This window comes from Myotis myotis, unplaced genomic scaffold (assembly GCF_014108235.1).
Source record: "Myotis myotis isolate mMyoMyo1 unplaced genomic scaffold, mMyoMyo1.p scaffold_m19_p_8, whole genome shotgun sequence".
NCBI lineage: Eukaryota > Metazoa > Chordata > Mammalia > Chiroptera > Vespertilionidae > Myotis > Myotis myotis.
Window position 1 is genome coordinate 6,517,695 of NW_023416390.1, and position 14,813 is coordinate 6,532,507.

The 14,813-nt window shown below is 40.2% G+C and overlaps 1 protein-coding gene across 5 annotated transcripts in view; it reads right to left on the reverse strand.

Moving 5' to 3' along the window:
- Window positions 1-682: 682 nt before the first annotated feature.
- The window catches only part of PGAP1 (post-GPI attachment to proteins inositol deacylase 1), a 51,709-nt gene continuing 37,578 nt past the window's right edge, over window positions 683-14,813 (reverse strand). For 3 of the 5 annotated variants that reach the window (XM_036319806.1, XM_036319809.1, XM_036319810.1), the window contains 7 exons: window positions 14,260-14,350; window positions 13,097-13,294; window positions 12,043-12,178; window positions 10,697-10,747; window positions 9,811-9,998; window positions 6,132-6,236; window positions 683-4,773 (listed from right to left, as the gene is read on the reverse strand). In XM_036319806.1, coding sequence (XP_036175699.1) covers window positions 4,635-4,773; window positions 6,132-6,236; window positions 9,811-9,998; window positions 10,697-10,747; window positions 12,043-12,178; window positions 13,097-13,294; window positions 14,260-14,350 — 908 coding nt within the window. In that variant the 3' untranslated portion in view covers window positions 683-4,634. Of the gene's footprint in view, window positions 4,774-6,131; window positions 6,237-9,810; window positions 9,999-10,139; window positions 10,198-10,696; window positions 10,748-12,042; window positions 12,179-13,096; window positions 13,295-14,259; window positions 14,351-14,813 lie in introns of those variants that run through there. The other 2 variants (XM_036319807.1, XM_036319808.1) reach the window with 2 other exon arrangements.

The window sequence follows — 14,813 nt, forward strand, 5'->3', positions numbered from 1 at the left end:
GTTCTTAGAACTAAGTTACTAATATACGACATTCAGACTTCTGTATTCATAATCTACTCTCAATAACAGTGAATTCGGGGCATTTGTAGTAACTTACTCGGAGTGCTGGCCTGGCTTTTCTCTCCTATCGTCCTTTCCTTATTAACAATGAAGAACGTGAGCAGCTCATCGACTTTCTATTGCCTTGGGTTGCTGGAGAATGATGAGCGATATGTATAAATAAGAGCTCATTAAAGAATCTGAGAGTCCTTTATTTAAAGAGACTGGCCAGATAAAGAGCTTCACAGATAAGAAAAAGCTAAAGGAGTTCATCACCACCAAACCAGTATTATATGAAATGCTGAAAGGTATCCTTTAAGAAGAGGAAGAAGAAGAAAAAGGTAAAGATACAAATTATGAACAACAAATACACATCTATCAACAAGTGAATCTAAAAATCAAGTGAATAAATAATCTGATGAACAGTATGAACTGGTGATTGTAATAGAATCAGGGACATAGAAAGGGAATGGGCTGATTATTTTTTTGGGGGGGAAAAGGGTGTGGGGGTGAGGGAAGAAATTGGACAATAATCGTGCACCTATGGATGAGGACAGTGGATGGGGAGTGAGGGCGGAGGGTGGGGTGGGAACTGGGTGGAGGGGAGTTATGGTGGGAAAAAAGAGTAACTAATGTAATAATCTGAACAATAAAGATTTTAATTGAAAAAAAAAAAAGAGACTGGGATAACATTTAGCTCGAATCATCTTAATATTCTGTAAAATCATCTTCTACATTTATTCACCAAAGTTTGGGGTCAGGGTCTATTTTCATAATTTGAAGAGGCTTTTTGTAGCTTCCTGTACCCTGGGGAGTGAGTGCCATGCTCTCCAAATTGACCCCCCCGACCCCCGGCCAAAGCTTCACAAGGCACAAATCTACAGCATGGATGAGGAAGAGTAGCCAACCAATGCCCAGTCACAGGAGGTCCCGACGCATCTAAAAAACGTTCCCAACTGGTTTTAATTTACTAAAATTGCAAATGCACTGATATGAAGTTTCTGCGCTCAACCTCACAATAAAGCAAGACATTACACTAATTTAGATGTAATAATGCCTAAGGTGAAAATATAGGCCAAGTATATTATCTGGGATTCAAGAATCAATAGCCTTAGTTTGTCTCATAATTCTTGTGTTCCCCCCATTTTCCCCAGAGCCTTTGGGAACTAAACTGCAAGTTGAGTTTCATCTCCTTTTATGTCTCTTGACCATCTTCTGTAAGAAGTGCTAAGGAGCAGTGAGGAGAAATAAACTACCCTATCAGTGGAAACTCTGAAGAGTTAAGTATAGAACTAGATAATGAACAAACCAGATGGCATGCCTCCTCTGAGCACTGTCTGTGTGAGGGATATGATAATCAATAACACTTTCTGGGCCTACTATCGCCCTTGCTTTTTCCTCACTGTACAGTCATGTAGATATCATAGTGTAGTCCAATCAAGAAAAGGTTCCCATTACATATCTAGGTTTATCTGACCAAAATAGGAAAAGATGGGTTGATACATGATTGATGAATACTGAAGAGACTGAAAAAAAAAAAAAATGATGTTAACTTGGCACAAATGATTTTTTTCTAGGACCACTATTTTAAATATTTTCTATTCTGATGAAAAAGAGTTGGCAGAACTTGTTTAATTTCTGGCATGAAAAAGATCCAGAGAAAAAGAGCTTTCATGATCTCTCTGGTGTTATCAGCTCTAGACCGTAAGAGCAGTCACGTCTGAGGAGGCTTAGCGATACAGAGTGCGGAGTGGCTTTCCTGCCCCCGTGACCAACAACAGGTCCAGTGGTGATTTTTATAAGCAAAACCTTCCTCAACACTCAGCAAGCTCCCAATAAAAAGGCTGTAACATCAGAGCCCAGAAGTCTGATGCAGTAGATGGTCCCTGACTACCAACAGACAATCTCATCTTTAGCAGCGTCACTGATGAAGCTGTGCTGCTGGGCCAGCTAAGAGCACGGGCTGCAAGCAAGACAGAAACGATGTGCAACCAACACAGGAGCCCTTTCCTTCACTCAGTGACAGACCATCAGCGCTGCGCAGCTCAGAGCTGCCTTCTCACCCCTGGTGGGCATCGGGGTTTAAAGTGCATTAAGACTTGGTGAAGACCCTGTCAAAATGTTAAAAAACAAAATAAAAAAGTGCATATATTGATGCATATCATGGCTAAAGACCAACTGCTGTTTCTAAAATGTTTAATTAGAATCCTTTTTGTTGTTCTAAAATGAAAATATCTTGTTGGAATAAATAAGACTTTAGGACTTGATAATGACATTCACATGAAAATGCTTTAGTGAGCATCAGTTGTACCTTGTCTGCCTCTTTAAAAAGCTAAGGTAGCCCGGCTGTGGTGGCTCAGTGGATTGAGCATCCATTGTCCCATGGACCATGAGGTTCTGGGTTTGATTCCTGGTCGGGGCACATGCCTGGGTGGGGGGGCTCAATCCCCAGTAGGGTGTGTGTAGGAGGCAGCCAATCAATGATTCTCTCTCATTATTGATGTTTCCATCTCTCTTGCCCTTCCTCTCTGAAATCAATAAAAATAAATTTTTTTTAAAAAGCTAATGTACTATTCACAAACAAGAAATATAAGCTTGCTACATTTTATTCATGAGCAGTACTGATTAAACAAGGAGACTCCAGATCACAAAGACCCAGTGGCTATGGCTGTCAACGGAGGATTCACATTCATGAATTCTCTAAAGTTCTTTCTGTATATAAGCCCAACTTCAAGTCCAGAAAGAGTTAAATAACACAGTTAGTCTGTAACCTGAAGTACAATTACATCCGTGAAAAAGTAAAAGATACCACGGGTATAAAAGTTGTTTATGAGAACATGTATAGCTAAACATAGGCAGATGTGTCCTTATTTAAATATATACATGGCAGGCCCTGGGACAGGTGTACAATCTACGAAACTCTTTCCTTCCTGGTGCTGAACACACATGCACTCTGTATCTATCCCTTTGGCTACTTCTCTCAGATAAGAGCCGGGCACATCCGCCCTGTTGACTCTGAGGCTAATAACACTTCCCTTTCATGGAATTCGTAAGTGCAAATATGACTGTGGAACATTAGGCATGAAGCTGAGAAAGACAACAATGGAATCGACCAAACTTGTAAGTCTCAGAAAAGACAGCAAGACCCTCGCTAACTGATGCCAAAAGAGCAAGGACCTGAGGAACCACCGGGAAGAGAAGCGGGGGACCCTGTATAGGCAGGAACATGGGGACAGCCCTCCACAGGCAGTAGCAGCTGAGAGGTGTACGGGATCCAGGTGCAATGGCAGATAGGCTGGACTCCAGGGCATTCCTGGGCTCTGAGGAGGACGCCAGCTTACGGGGGCAGCAGTGGAATCACTGAGACGTAAGGACTTGAGAGGTTGTAGGTACTTACAGCAGATACATCTAAAGGAAGGACTCTAGTGGCCAGGCATAGCTCCGCCTGAGTTTATGCTGTCTTAAGGCAAAGACACCCAGCTCCATATCCTCCTTCCTACTCTTCTGGCTGAAAGTGAGCTGCAATCTGAAGTAGAAATACTATTCTCTCATCTGTCAAATAGTAATCACCTTGGCAAATCAACATTCCACCTGTTAAATCTAGTGGCTAAAGCCTCCAACTTATTTATACATATGCTGTTAATGGGGTTAACAGTTTGTCTGTTACTCCATTATTATAATTTTATGCATCAAATGTGGTACTGCACTTGATCATGCTAACCTTCCCCCACCCCCCCACCCCCGCCAACAGTAGTCAAAAACTGTGCAAACCTGGAGTTTTTTTCTGACCACTGAAAATTAGTTATTTTAACACTCCTTCTTGACCCGAGGCACTTTGGGCAACCATGGTCAATGGTTAAACTGGTAAATAAAGTGGTATAAATTGAACAACGGACCTGCTATCCTGTCTTCATGTTAACTAAGGATAAAACTAAGATCTGCATTTTGAAAAGTCACAAGATAATCTCATTACGTCTTGCGTTTGAATTATGTGTCCATCCATCAGCGTTGCATTGGTTTCTAAGAAAACATGCCTCCTTAGAATAAAAAAGTGTATTTTCACTGATGTAAGAAAAAAAGGAAAGATCTATTTTGTTCGCCGTGGCTGCTGAAAGCTGACCAAAGACTCTTCGTGGCCACTTCATTTTTGAGGAACCACACAGCTGTGAATTTCATCCACTTTTTAAGACTTATTTCACAATAGAGTACTGTAGCAAATACGAAGTATCCCACTTCTCAGAAGAAAGTTTGATGAAATGAGCCGAATGCACCACCTTTACTGAGTGTTTAGGAGACGATCCCTACCTGCGTGGCCAGTCGGACTAGCTGATGGGCAGACAGGCCCCACAGACCGTGTCCACCTTGTCCTTTTACTAATTAAAAACCAACGACTAGGACACAGACGCCACACCACAAAACAAGCCATGCTTCCACGACGCCCTGCAAGCATTACAAAACTAATTTCCTATTTTCAACATTGTAAAAATAGATGCGTCTTCTCCAAAGGGTCTTGTCCACGCTGACGGATCTGTGCGGTCCCTCTGGCCACCGAGCCCAAAGGCAAAGGTCATACTTAGCGCTCCCCAAGTCCTGCCTCACATAAAGTTGCACAAGGCGTGGAGGGCGAGAGGGATGAAGACAAAGCAGGGGACCCTGTACAAGTGTGTGGACCCGAAAGCAATCACACCGATCGCCAGAGGAAGTGGGAACTGGGAAGTAGTCTTCAACAATTTACTGTGGAGAGAGAGAAACACACATCACATCAAGTACACTCTGAGCAAACACAAAGTATGCTGACCATCGATGCAGTTCAGAGAAAGTGTTCTAAGTGACTTGAGATGAAGCAGTTTTTCATATAGTCAATTCAACTGTCCATAATTTAAAACATGACCAATCCAAGCCATATTCTGGTTAGAAAAAGAAATATTTCCATAAAGTAAGTAACTAGTTTTGTTTCATCTTTTAAGTTTTAACAATAGAAAAATACTAGCTGAACTTCTATTCTGTGATTCTACCTCTAGAAATCTATCCTAATAACAATAATCAATAATATTTACTAAGACTCAGCTAGTGAAATATTTAACCCTACTTAAAATAGCAAAAAACCCATCAAATAAAAAAGGAACCATCCTCAATTCTTAAGAGGCGCATATAAGACAAGACACTAAATATTTTTAAAAGAAAAATACTGATAGTCCCTGATTTATGATGGTTAGGGTTACAAATTTTTGATTTGTCGATGGTGCGAAAGCAATACACATTCAACAGAAATAATAATTCGAATTTTGATCTCTTTCTGACTAGCAGTAGGTGGTAAAAAACCCTCGTGATGCTGGGCAGCAGCAGGGAGGCAAAGTTCCCAGTCTACCACCAATATTTTCTGGTGTCATATTAAGTGCATTTTCCGCTTACGATTTTTTCAATTTGTGCTAAGCTGACTTATCACGACGTAACCCCATCATGAGTCAGGGAAGCATCTGTACAAGTAGTGTCTGCTCTATCAGGAAAGACCTTTAACTTTGAAAATAGAGAAACTGAGGATAAGAGGGGTTAAAAAACTTGCCTAAGGATACGGAGCTATTTGATAGCAGAGCCAAGACTAAACCCCAGGCCCGCCTGATTCTAGAATATCTGCCAGAATCAACAAAAAAGGCTCTGAGAGCAAACAACCAGCCAATGAAAAGTCAACTTTTACTACAGAGAGTTTTAAACATACACAAGTAGACTGATGGTACAATGGACCTCATGTATCCAGTTTCAACAATTATCAAGTCATGGCCAAAGTTACTGTACCTACATTACTATCCACTTCAATTTCTATATTTTTTGGAAACAAATCTTAGACATCATATCTTTTAAGGGTTAACTTTTTAAAGAAAAAACATTATTATATCCTAATAAGTAAAACCCATAATTAAGAAAACAAATATACTTTCATATAAACTATATTTATATTTATACCATAATTACTATTATAGTTTTCCCTGTAGAAATAGTCAAAGTATTAGGAAGAGCATGCTTCAGACTTTATAAAAGAAAGGGTGATGAAGCCAGGAATAGATATGAGAAAAAGAAAGATTAAACAACCATACCTTGATTTTATTGAAACATTGTAAGTATTTCCAAGAATGGCCATAGTTGGAATAAGGATAAATGCCAAAGGTTTACATGGATCAGGATTAAGTTTAAAGTAATACCTATATAAAAGAGAAAAAAAATAAAACATAAATCAACAAGGCACACCTTATCATCTCACATGATCAGAATCAATCAACTTCAAAATTTCAAAATATTACAGTAACAATAGAGGCACAAGAGTGCTCTAAGCAGCTCATGAAATCTTTGATAAATTATTTTTGCTCTAGATCATCCTTATACCCAAGTTTTATATGGAGAATTATGTTCAGAAACTACTACAGGGGAAAAAATATTCACCATGAACGCACTTCCTTTTTATAAGTATATGCCTGAAAATTCATATAAAAGTTTTATAGGAGGAAAAACCAAGATGGCGGCATAGGTAAACACAGGAAATTGCTGCCTCCCACAACCACTTCAAAAATACAACTAAAAGACAAAACGGACATCATCCAGAACCATAGGAAGGCTGGCTGAGTGGAAATTCTACAACTAGAAGGAAAGAGAAAAGCACACTGAGACTCAGAGGAGGTGCGAAAGTAAAGTGCAGAGATACGGAGGCACACGTGGAAAGGGCTGGCAGCTGAGGACGTGGCTGTCCTTTTCAATCGGGAGGGAGACACAAGCTCCCGACTGCTCTGAACTCCAGTTCTGGGTGAGTCTCTGGGGACCCAGACTCATATGGGGAGAAACTGGACTGTCTGGCATGGGTTGGAAACTCAAGGGCGGCTTTCTCTCAGAGGTACTTGCAGCAATTACTGCGGGACACTGAGACGCGGGGCCCCTTAGGGCAGGGCTGAGGATCAGCCATAGCTGCTTGCTCCGCCTTGTTGATCCCCTGAGACCCTGCCCCACCCCAAGCTGTGCTCAGAGGCTTTTGCATATGAATGGCCTGGCCCTTTGCAATCTGAAAATTACCTAACAAACTGCAGCTGGGTCAGAGAGACCCAGAACTTCCAAAAGAAGGCCCAAGGCCCCACAGCAGCTTGCATTGCTTCACAGCTGGGCTCCTGCTGGGCAACCTCAGATAGAGGTTAAATTAGCACCTCCTTAGAGATCCAAGAGCCAGTGTACCCAGTGGTCAGAGTGGGACCATCCAGATTACAACTCCTCAGATCCATAAGGGACACACTCAGGGGGCACACTCAGTGAGCACCAAAGCCCCACTGAAGCAAGTCTTGCCCCAGAAGGGTGTCTCCAGCACAGAAGTTCTCCCACTGCAGACACAGCTGATTCTCACAGCCAATTGGCCTGAAGGTCAATTCCTCCCAGTGATACCTACAACAATCAAGGCTTAACTACAACAAGACAGTGCACAAAGCCCACAAAGGGGTGCACCAAGAGTGTCTATCTCAGGTAATTGGGGAAGCTGAGCCACTTGGGCCCTATAGGACACCTAGCACAGAAAGCCACTCTATCAACACAGGGAAGCATAAAAAATGCGGAGACAAAGAAACAGGTCACAAATGACAGAAATGGAAGAAAGCAAACTACTGGATATAGAGTTCAAAATCACACTTATAAGGTTTTTCAAGAATTTTCTAGAAACCGTCGATAAATTTAGTGAGACCCTCAAGAAATCTAGTGAGACCCTTGAGGTTATGAAAAAGGACCAACTAGAAATTAAGCGCACACTGACTGAAATAAAGAATATTATACAGAATTCCAACAGGAGACTAGAGGATCACAAGAATCAAGTCAAAGATTTGAAATACAAAGAAGCAAAAAACACCCAACCGGAAAAACAAAAAGAAAAAAGAATCCAAAAATATGAAGATAGTGTAAGGAGACTTTGGGACAACTTCAAACGTACCAACATCCAAATTATGGGGGTGCCAGAACAAGAGAGAGAGCAAGATATTGAAAACCTATTTGAAGAAATAATGACAGAAAACTTCCCCTACCTGGTGAAAGAAATAGACTTCCAAGTCCAGGAAGCACAGAGAACCCCAAACAAAAGGAACCCAAAGAGGACCACACCAAGACACATCATAATTAAAATGCCAAGAGCAATAGACAAAGAGAGAATCTTAAAAGCAGCAAGAGAAAAAAAGTCAGTTACCTACAAGGGAGTACCCAGACTGGCAGCTGATTTCTCAACAGAAACTATGCAGGCCAGAAGGGAGTGGCAAGAAATATTCAAAGTGATGAATAGCAAGAACCTACAACCAAGATTTCTTTACCCAGCAAAGCTATCATTCAGAATTGAAGGTCAGATAAAGAGTTTCACAGATAAGGAAAAGCTAAAGGAATTCATCACCACCAAACCAGTATTATATGAAATGCTGAAAGGTATCCTTTAAGAAGAGGAAGAGGAAGAGGAAGAAAAAGGTAAAGATACAAATTATGAACAACAAATACACATCTATCAACAAGTGAATCTAAAAATCAAGTGAATAAATAATCTGATGAACAGAATAAACTGGTGATTATAATAGAATCAGGGGCATAGAAAGGGAGTGGACTGACTATTCTTGGGGGGGAAAGGGGTGTGGGGGTGCGGGAAGAGACTGGACAAAAATCGTGCACCTATGGATGAGGACAGTTGGGGGGCGGGTAAGGGCAGAGGGTGGGGTGGGAACAGGGTGGAGGGGAGCTATGGGGGGAAAAAGAGAGGAACAACTGTAATAATCTGAACAATAAAGATTTAATTTAAAAAAATTAAAAAAATAGAAATTAAAAAAATTCAAAGAAAAAAGAAATAAAAATTTTATAAAACAAATTACTGAAAATTTATTAAGGCTGCTCTATTAAAAAGATGAAATAAAGGTTTACATAAAGTAATTGTTCCTTATCTTTTTAAAATTCAAATTCTCATCTCTTGCATTTATTCACAGTGAAATATCTGTAGCCTTCCCGAATCATAAATTTGTGCTCCTTCAATAACTCTCCCCAAACATGTGAACAAAAATCTGATCTTTGACTAAAAGGATGGACAAAGGAAGGAGGTTAACATCTGGTAACCTGTAATTTAATTTATCACACTTATTTTGGTTCTATCAATTAAAAAACAGTATTTCCAGTATTTAGATAAATCTAAAAGTTTTATATAATTTCTGAAAACTATATTGAATAGAGGTTCAATTATTACTTAGATCGGTAGCCTATTTTTTTTGAAACAATTTATCAATAACGAAATATTCTAGAAATATCTTAGAGGACATTTCAGATTCTTACTGACTTAGGACACTTATCAAGGTAGCAAAGCAAATGATGGTTTTCATTAGTAAGATAGCTGATCATTAATTCAGTTCAATGTTTGGACCACGTTAGAAAAATACACACTTCTTTCATTATTTCTAAATGTTTTTAAATGGAAGGATTTTTCTTCCCCCCAAATTTAAGAAAACATAAAACTGACCATGAATTGAAAAATACAGAGTACTAGCATGACGAATACCTAAAGCAACAAAGTAAAGCGTATTTTCACATGCCTAGATCAGAGAAGGTGAAAGGTGACCATGTCCTTTTTGGGGACAGGCTGTGGGGAGGTTTATGTCCCCAAAGTTTCTGTCCTCACGGAAAGGAGGACATGTGACTGTGCTGAACCTGCGTTCCAGGGGCCCGACAGCCTCCACTCCTGCGGGCCAGGTATGCCTGAGCCCATCCGTGTGGTTCGTAAGTAGCACATACCGCAGGTTCTTGAACCAGTAGATGAGCGAGGGCGCGCAGAGCAGCACCACCCAGGCCAGCAGGGTGGCCACGGTGCTGTGCATGCGCAGGCTGTCCTCGGCCTCGCTGGCCGACAGGCGGGGCGGGTGGGCCGCCGCGTCCTTGTGCTGACTGCACCTCTTGTCACTCCTCCGCGAGTGTTTCGGATTCTGGAAAGCAATCAGGGAAAACCATCAAGGTGTTCGGTACAACGGAAGCTTACTTTATGTAGAATCCTGCTCAACTCCTTCACAGCTAAGTAAATGGATGCCTCTGTCTGTCACCCAATGGATATCAAATACTGAAATTACCTCGTTGTAAAGAGGTCATCAGTTATGAAACTTTTATTCCTTTGCTCTGCCATTTCCACTGTTGAGAATATATTTTCTAAGTCATTACTTCAAATAAAATTTAAAATATAGTTTGTAATAACAAAAATGATAAATACTGATACATTAAACTTAGACAATCCAAGTCTATTTTAATATTCACTAGGTTCACTTTTTTAAAAAAAATATTTTTATTGATTCTGAGAGGAAGGGAGAGGGAGAGAGAGAGAGAAACATCAATGATATGAGAGAATCATTGATTGGCTGCCTTCTGCATGTCCCCCAGTGGAGACTGAGCCCGCAACCTGGGCATGTGCCCTGACCGGGAATCGAACCGTGACCTCCTGATTCATAGGTCAGTGCTCAACCACTGAGCCATACCAGTTGGGCCATTAGGTTCACTTTTTATAAAATTACTTAAATTTATAAAACCATTTAAACAGTGTGAAATCCCAATATTAAAAAAACAACCTAAACTTTAAAAATTTCCCATGTTCTTTCATATTAAAGTGATGTAGAGTTTTGAAAATAAAACTTACCACAGTTTGGCTATTTTTAAAATTTGTTACACTGGCTTGTAGATGAACAATCTAGGAAAAAGAAATGATCATTTAATTTTACTTTTTGTTTATATCAAAACTGAAAAGCACTGTAATCTAAAATTTTAAAAAATCTAAAAGATTAAAAATTCATTTAAACATTTACAAGTATTCTTTTAGAAAAGATACATAATAACTACACTTGCTTGCTACCTTGGATTAAAAAACAAACAAAATAATACACACTTCCAGAGTATGCCGGGGCCAGGATATATTGTTACACCTCTTAAATTCAGGGGCCTCCGTTTAAATGCCTTACTGAAGCAACTTAAGTGTCTTGTGAATAAAACATCTGATTATATTCAGTATAGTATAAAGTGTAACATGTTTTATATATTCCAAATCTTTGAAAATCTGAACTCAATTATATTTGGTGGTGAAATGTTTATAAGAATCCGATAATGTCTGTAAGTTTAATTTACTAGATCTGCTTAAGTATTTTTTAAAATTCTTTATTGTTGAAAGTATTACATATGTCCCCTTTTCCCCTCATTGTCCTCTCCCATGCTTAAGTATTTGAGAAAATTTTGCTTACTGGGTTAGTTGTTTAAAATATTCAATTAAAAACTCAAAATATTGTATTTATAAATCAGAGTAGTTCTAGTTTTTTTCTAATGAAAATAATCTATAATGTGCATGTATTTGCATGTATTAGTGTTAATAGCACATGCAAATGAACCTTTGTTTACAAAAAGAAAAAAAAAATTATCTATTCTGGTGTCAACCATCTCTACATAAGACTAATGTGGAGAGAATGCAGTGTATAATTTCCTGCAAAGCTATCAGTTTTCCTGAAAGTGTCTTTTACTTCCCCAGTAGAATTATCAGCAAATTATTTTTATCATTGTCCTCTGATTCTTCAGCAACATATGTAACATTATGCATAATTTCAGCATGACTGAAAGCTCGCTCCTACTGACATAACGTTTTGTTTTGTGTATAACCCCTGTTCAGAGGGAGGTGTGAATAAAAATTGCTCTAGTGAAATATTTTGTAGAAATTAACGTTACTTGCAAGAGCAGGAAGCAATTTGAAACAGATCGTATCTTTTTCCCTCCCCCCCCCCCCATTTTTTTAACTAACTCAACTCAGATGAATGATTTCAGTTTTATAGTTAACTATATATTTTAAGTAACGAAGATGTTAAAAACCTTTACACTTAAACCTGTTGTACAACATAAAATTACTACAGTGGCAATTAAAGTTTTTGCTAACAACACATACAGGAAAGTCTACGCCTGCCTGAGACCAAGCCCAGCCACCCGGATGTGAAGGATCTGACATACCTTAAACACATAGTAAAGATAAGTAAGAAGTATGGCAAATGCTCCACAAGTCGCCCAACTAATTATGATCAAAACAACCGTCAACAGGGGCAAGTCTGGTGAGAGCACCTTGATGTCTTTAGGAAGCTCAGAGGGCCTGGGAAAACAAGAAAAAACTCCTCAGGTATTTACACAATCACACACAAGAAGGAGCCAGGACCGTACTCCGCCAGGCTTTCCTGCTTAGCATGCAAGTGCCATAAGGTTAACAGTGTAAGCTATTTTTTAACACAGGCAAGGGGTGACACATATTTGATCGTAAATTTTGTAATATACCGTGACAGCTCCTCTTCCATTTAGATTCAGCATGGCCGACATTTGCACTAAGGAAGAGGAAAATGTTGCTGAAGGTAATCAATAATTACAGGCCCTGTGCCAGACGTGTCGGATCCGGAGAGGTGGAGAAACAGCTTTCTATTTCTTAAAGTCTCAAGGGCACTCACACACGTGATGGGGGCGGAAGCAGCATCACCCCACACTGCCCTCAGCGGCAGGGAGTCACATGACGTGTGTGGTGAGAGGAGGGGCGGAGGACACCAGGTCAGTGGTTTATTAGGAAAGCCTACCTGTAACTTCAAATGATGTCTGTGGGCCTGGAATAAAGCCACAGGCAATGCTATTGGAGCTTGTACACACTGCATCTCACCTGAACCCAAGTCTAGTGATGGAGTCTCCTGCCCTCAGGTCTGGCCGGAAGTGAGCATAGCAAATGCATTGCCAGAAACACTTCCTCCTCAGAGCAAGTTATAACAGTGAAATTTAAAAATACTTGTGCAATCTGCCTAATGTTTTTTATTAACTCAAGCAATAAGGTAAACATCAAATAACTTGCAAAGATAAAATCATCTTTGACAAGGACACCACTTTCCACACGAATCCTCATTTTGCTAGTTATAACATCTTCCTGAGAAAGTACAGTCTAATGAAAGCACGTTCATCTTAAGGCTCCTCATCAGAATACAGCTTTCTTCTTAATCAGGAGGAATGAGGAAGCGTTCACTCATTCATTCTTTACCTCTTCAGTGCGAGCCACAGTGAGGACAGGAGCCTCACGGCTGTGGACGAGAGCAGGCCACCCCAGTAGGCAGTGCACGTTCCAAACAGAAAGAGAATCAAGGAGACCAGGGGGAAACACATGCTCTGACTGGTCAAGACGATGACGTCTAACTCTGGTAAGAGTAAGACATCCCATATTTCCTTAAACCACTTATACCTGTGGATAAAAGAGGACAGACAAGTAAAAGCAAAAAAATAAAAACCATCACCTGACATTCAAGGATCCAATATGGGAGGTGTGTGACCATTCACTAGTGTCCCCACATTGCCATAATACTGAATTTGTAATTATACTAAAAAACACAGGTGAAGTAATTTATCTTCCCAGTGAGTCTCCTGATCTTCGAGGATCTGAGCCATGATTCTCAGTGCAGCGTTACTGCTCTCTACTGTTCCTTGTAATCCTATATAATAAAAGGCTAATATGCAAATTGTCCTCCAGACCAGGAGCTGGACTGGGAGTTCGGCCAGGGGGTGGGGCCAGCTGGCCAACCTACCACATCCCCTCCCTGCAGCCGGCCCGGCCGGAATGCCCTGATCAGGGCAGGCAGGCAAGACCCCACCTGTGCACGAATTCGTGCACCAGGCCTCTAGTGAAATCATAAGTGGTGCGTGTGTGGTTTTTTTTTAATGTTAGAAAGCCAATAGCTAGTTTGAATGACAGAAGAAAAAAGATCTAAGCAATGGTTCTTAAGCAAAAACCAAATTTGTATAAATTAAGAGCAGAATGTTAGGTAGGGTAGAGAGATCTACAATATACTTTGTATGGGAAGTAAGAAAAAGCAATCTGACACCATCTCATCCGTAACCTACAATGATTTACTCATGATCTGGGCTATTCAAAGATCATATTCATCCCTCCACAACTGTTAAAGGCCTGGTGTATTTACAGTCTAAGTTTATATATATAAGCTTAGTTCAATGATTACTTTTGAAATGATTATACTATTAAAGTAAATGTTGATATACTTACCAGGCCTTTGTCTAAAAGAAAAATCCCGCTTACCTGAACAAGTCAATTGCCATATTTGTATGAAAAGGTATATTCCATCAATGGAGACAAACATAATGCTTTATATACAATACGAAATTAAAATCATTACCACAGGTAACAAGACTTACCCCAACAGAAACTTAATCATAATTACAAAAGGATCCACTTTGTATGGTTTGGCTTCTTTATCCAACATCGTAGCATACTCCAAGCAATGACCTGAGGATTGGAAGACATTACAGGTGGTGAAGAATACACAGCAGTTACAGGGGGGACACGCTACCTCCCGCACTGTCGGTGAGAGCACACGCCCTGTGGCGGAGAAGCCAGGTCTGCACACACCCTTCCACGTTCCCACCCGCAGTGCAGGAACGCCCGCTTCTCCACACCCTCGTTACCACTGCAATCATCTCTCTTTCTCTATGGATAGTCATTCTAGTGAGCATGGCCCACGGTCATTTTTGATAAACATCCTTGGTTCAGAATTACTTCTGTAACTAGCTTGAGACATAATCCCGTATGTAAATCCTCTAGATCAGTGGTTCTCAACCTTGGCTGCACATTAGAATCACCTGGGAATCTTTTTTTTTTAATATATTTTATTGATTTTTTACAGAGAGGAAGGAGAGAGAGATAGAGAGTTAGAAACATCGATGAGAGAGAGCCATCGATCAGCTGCCTC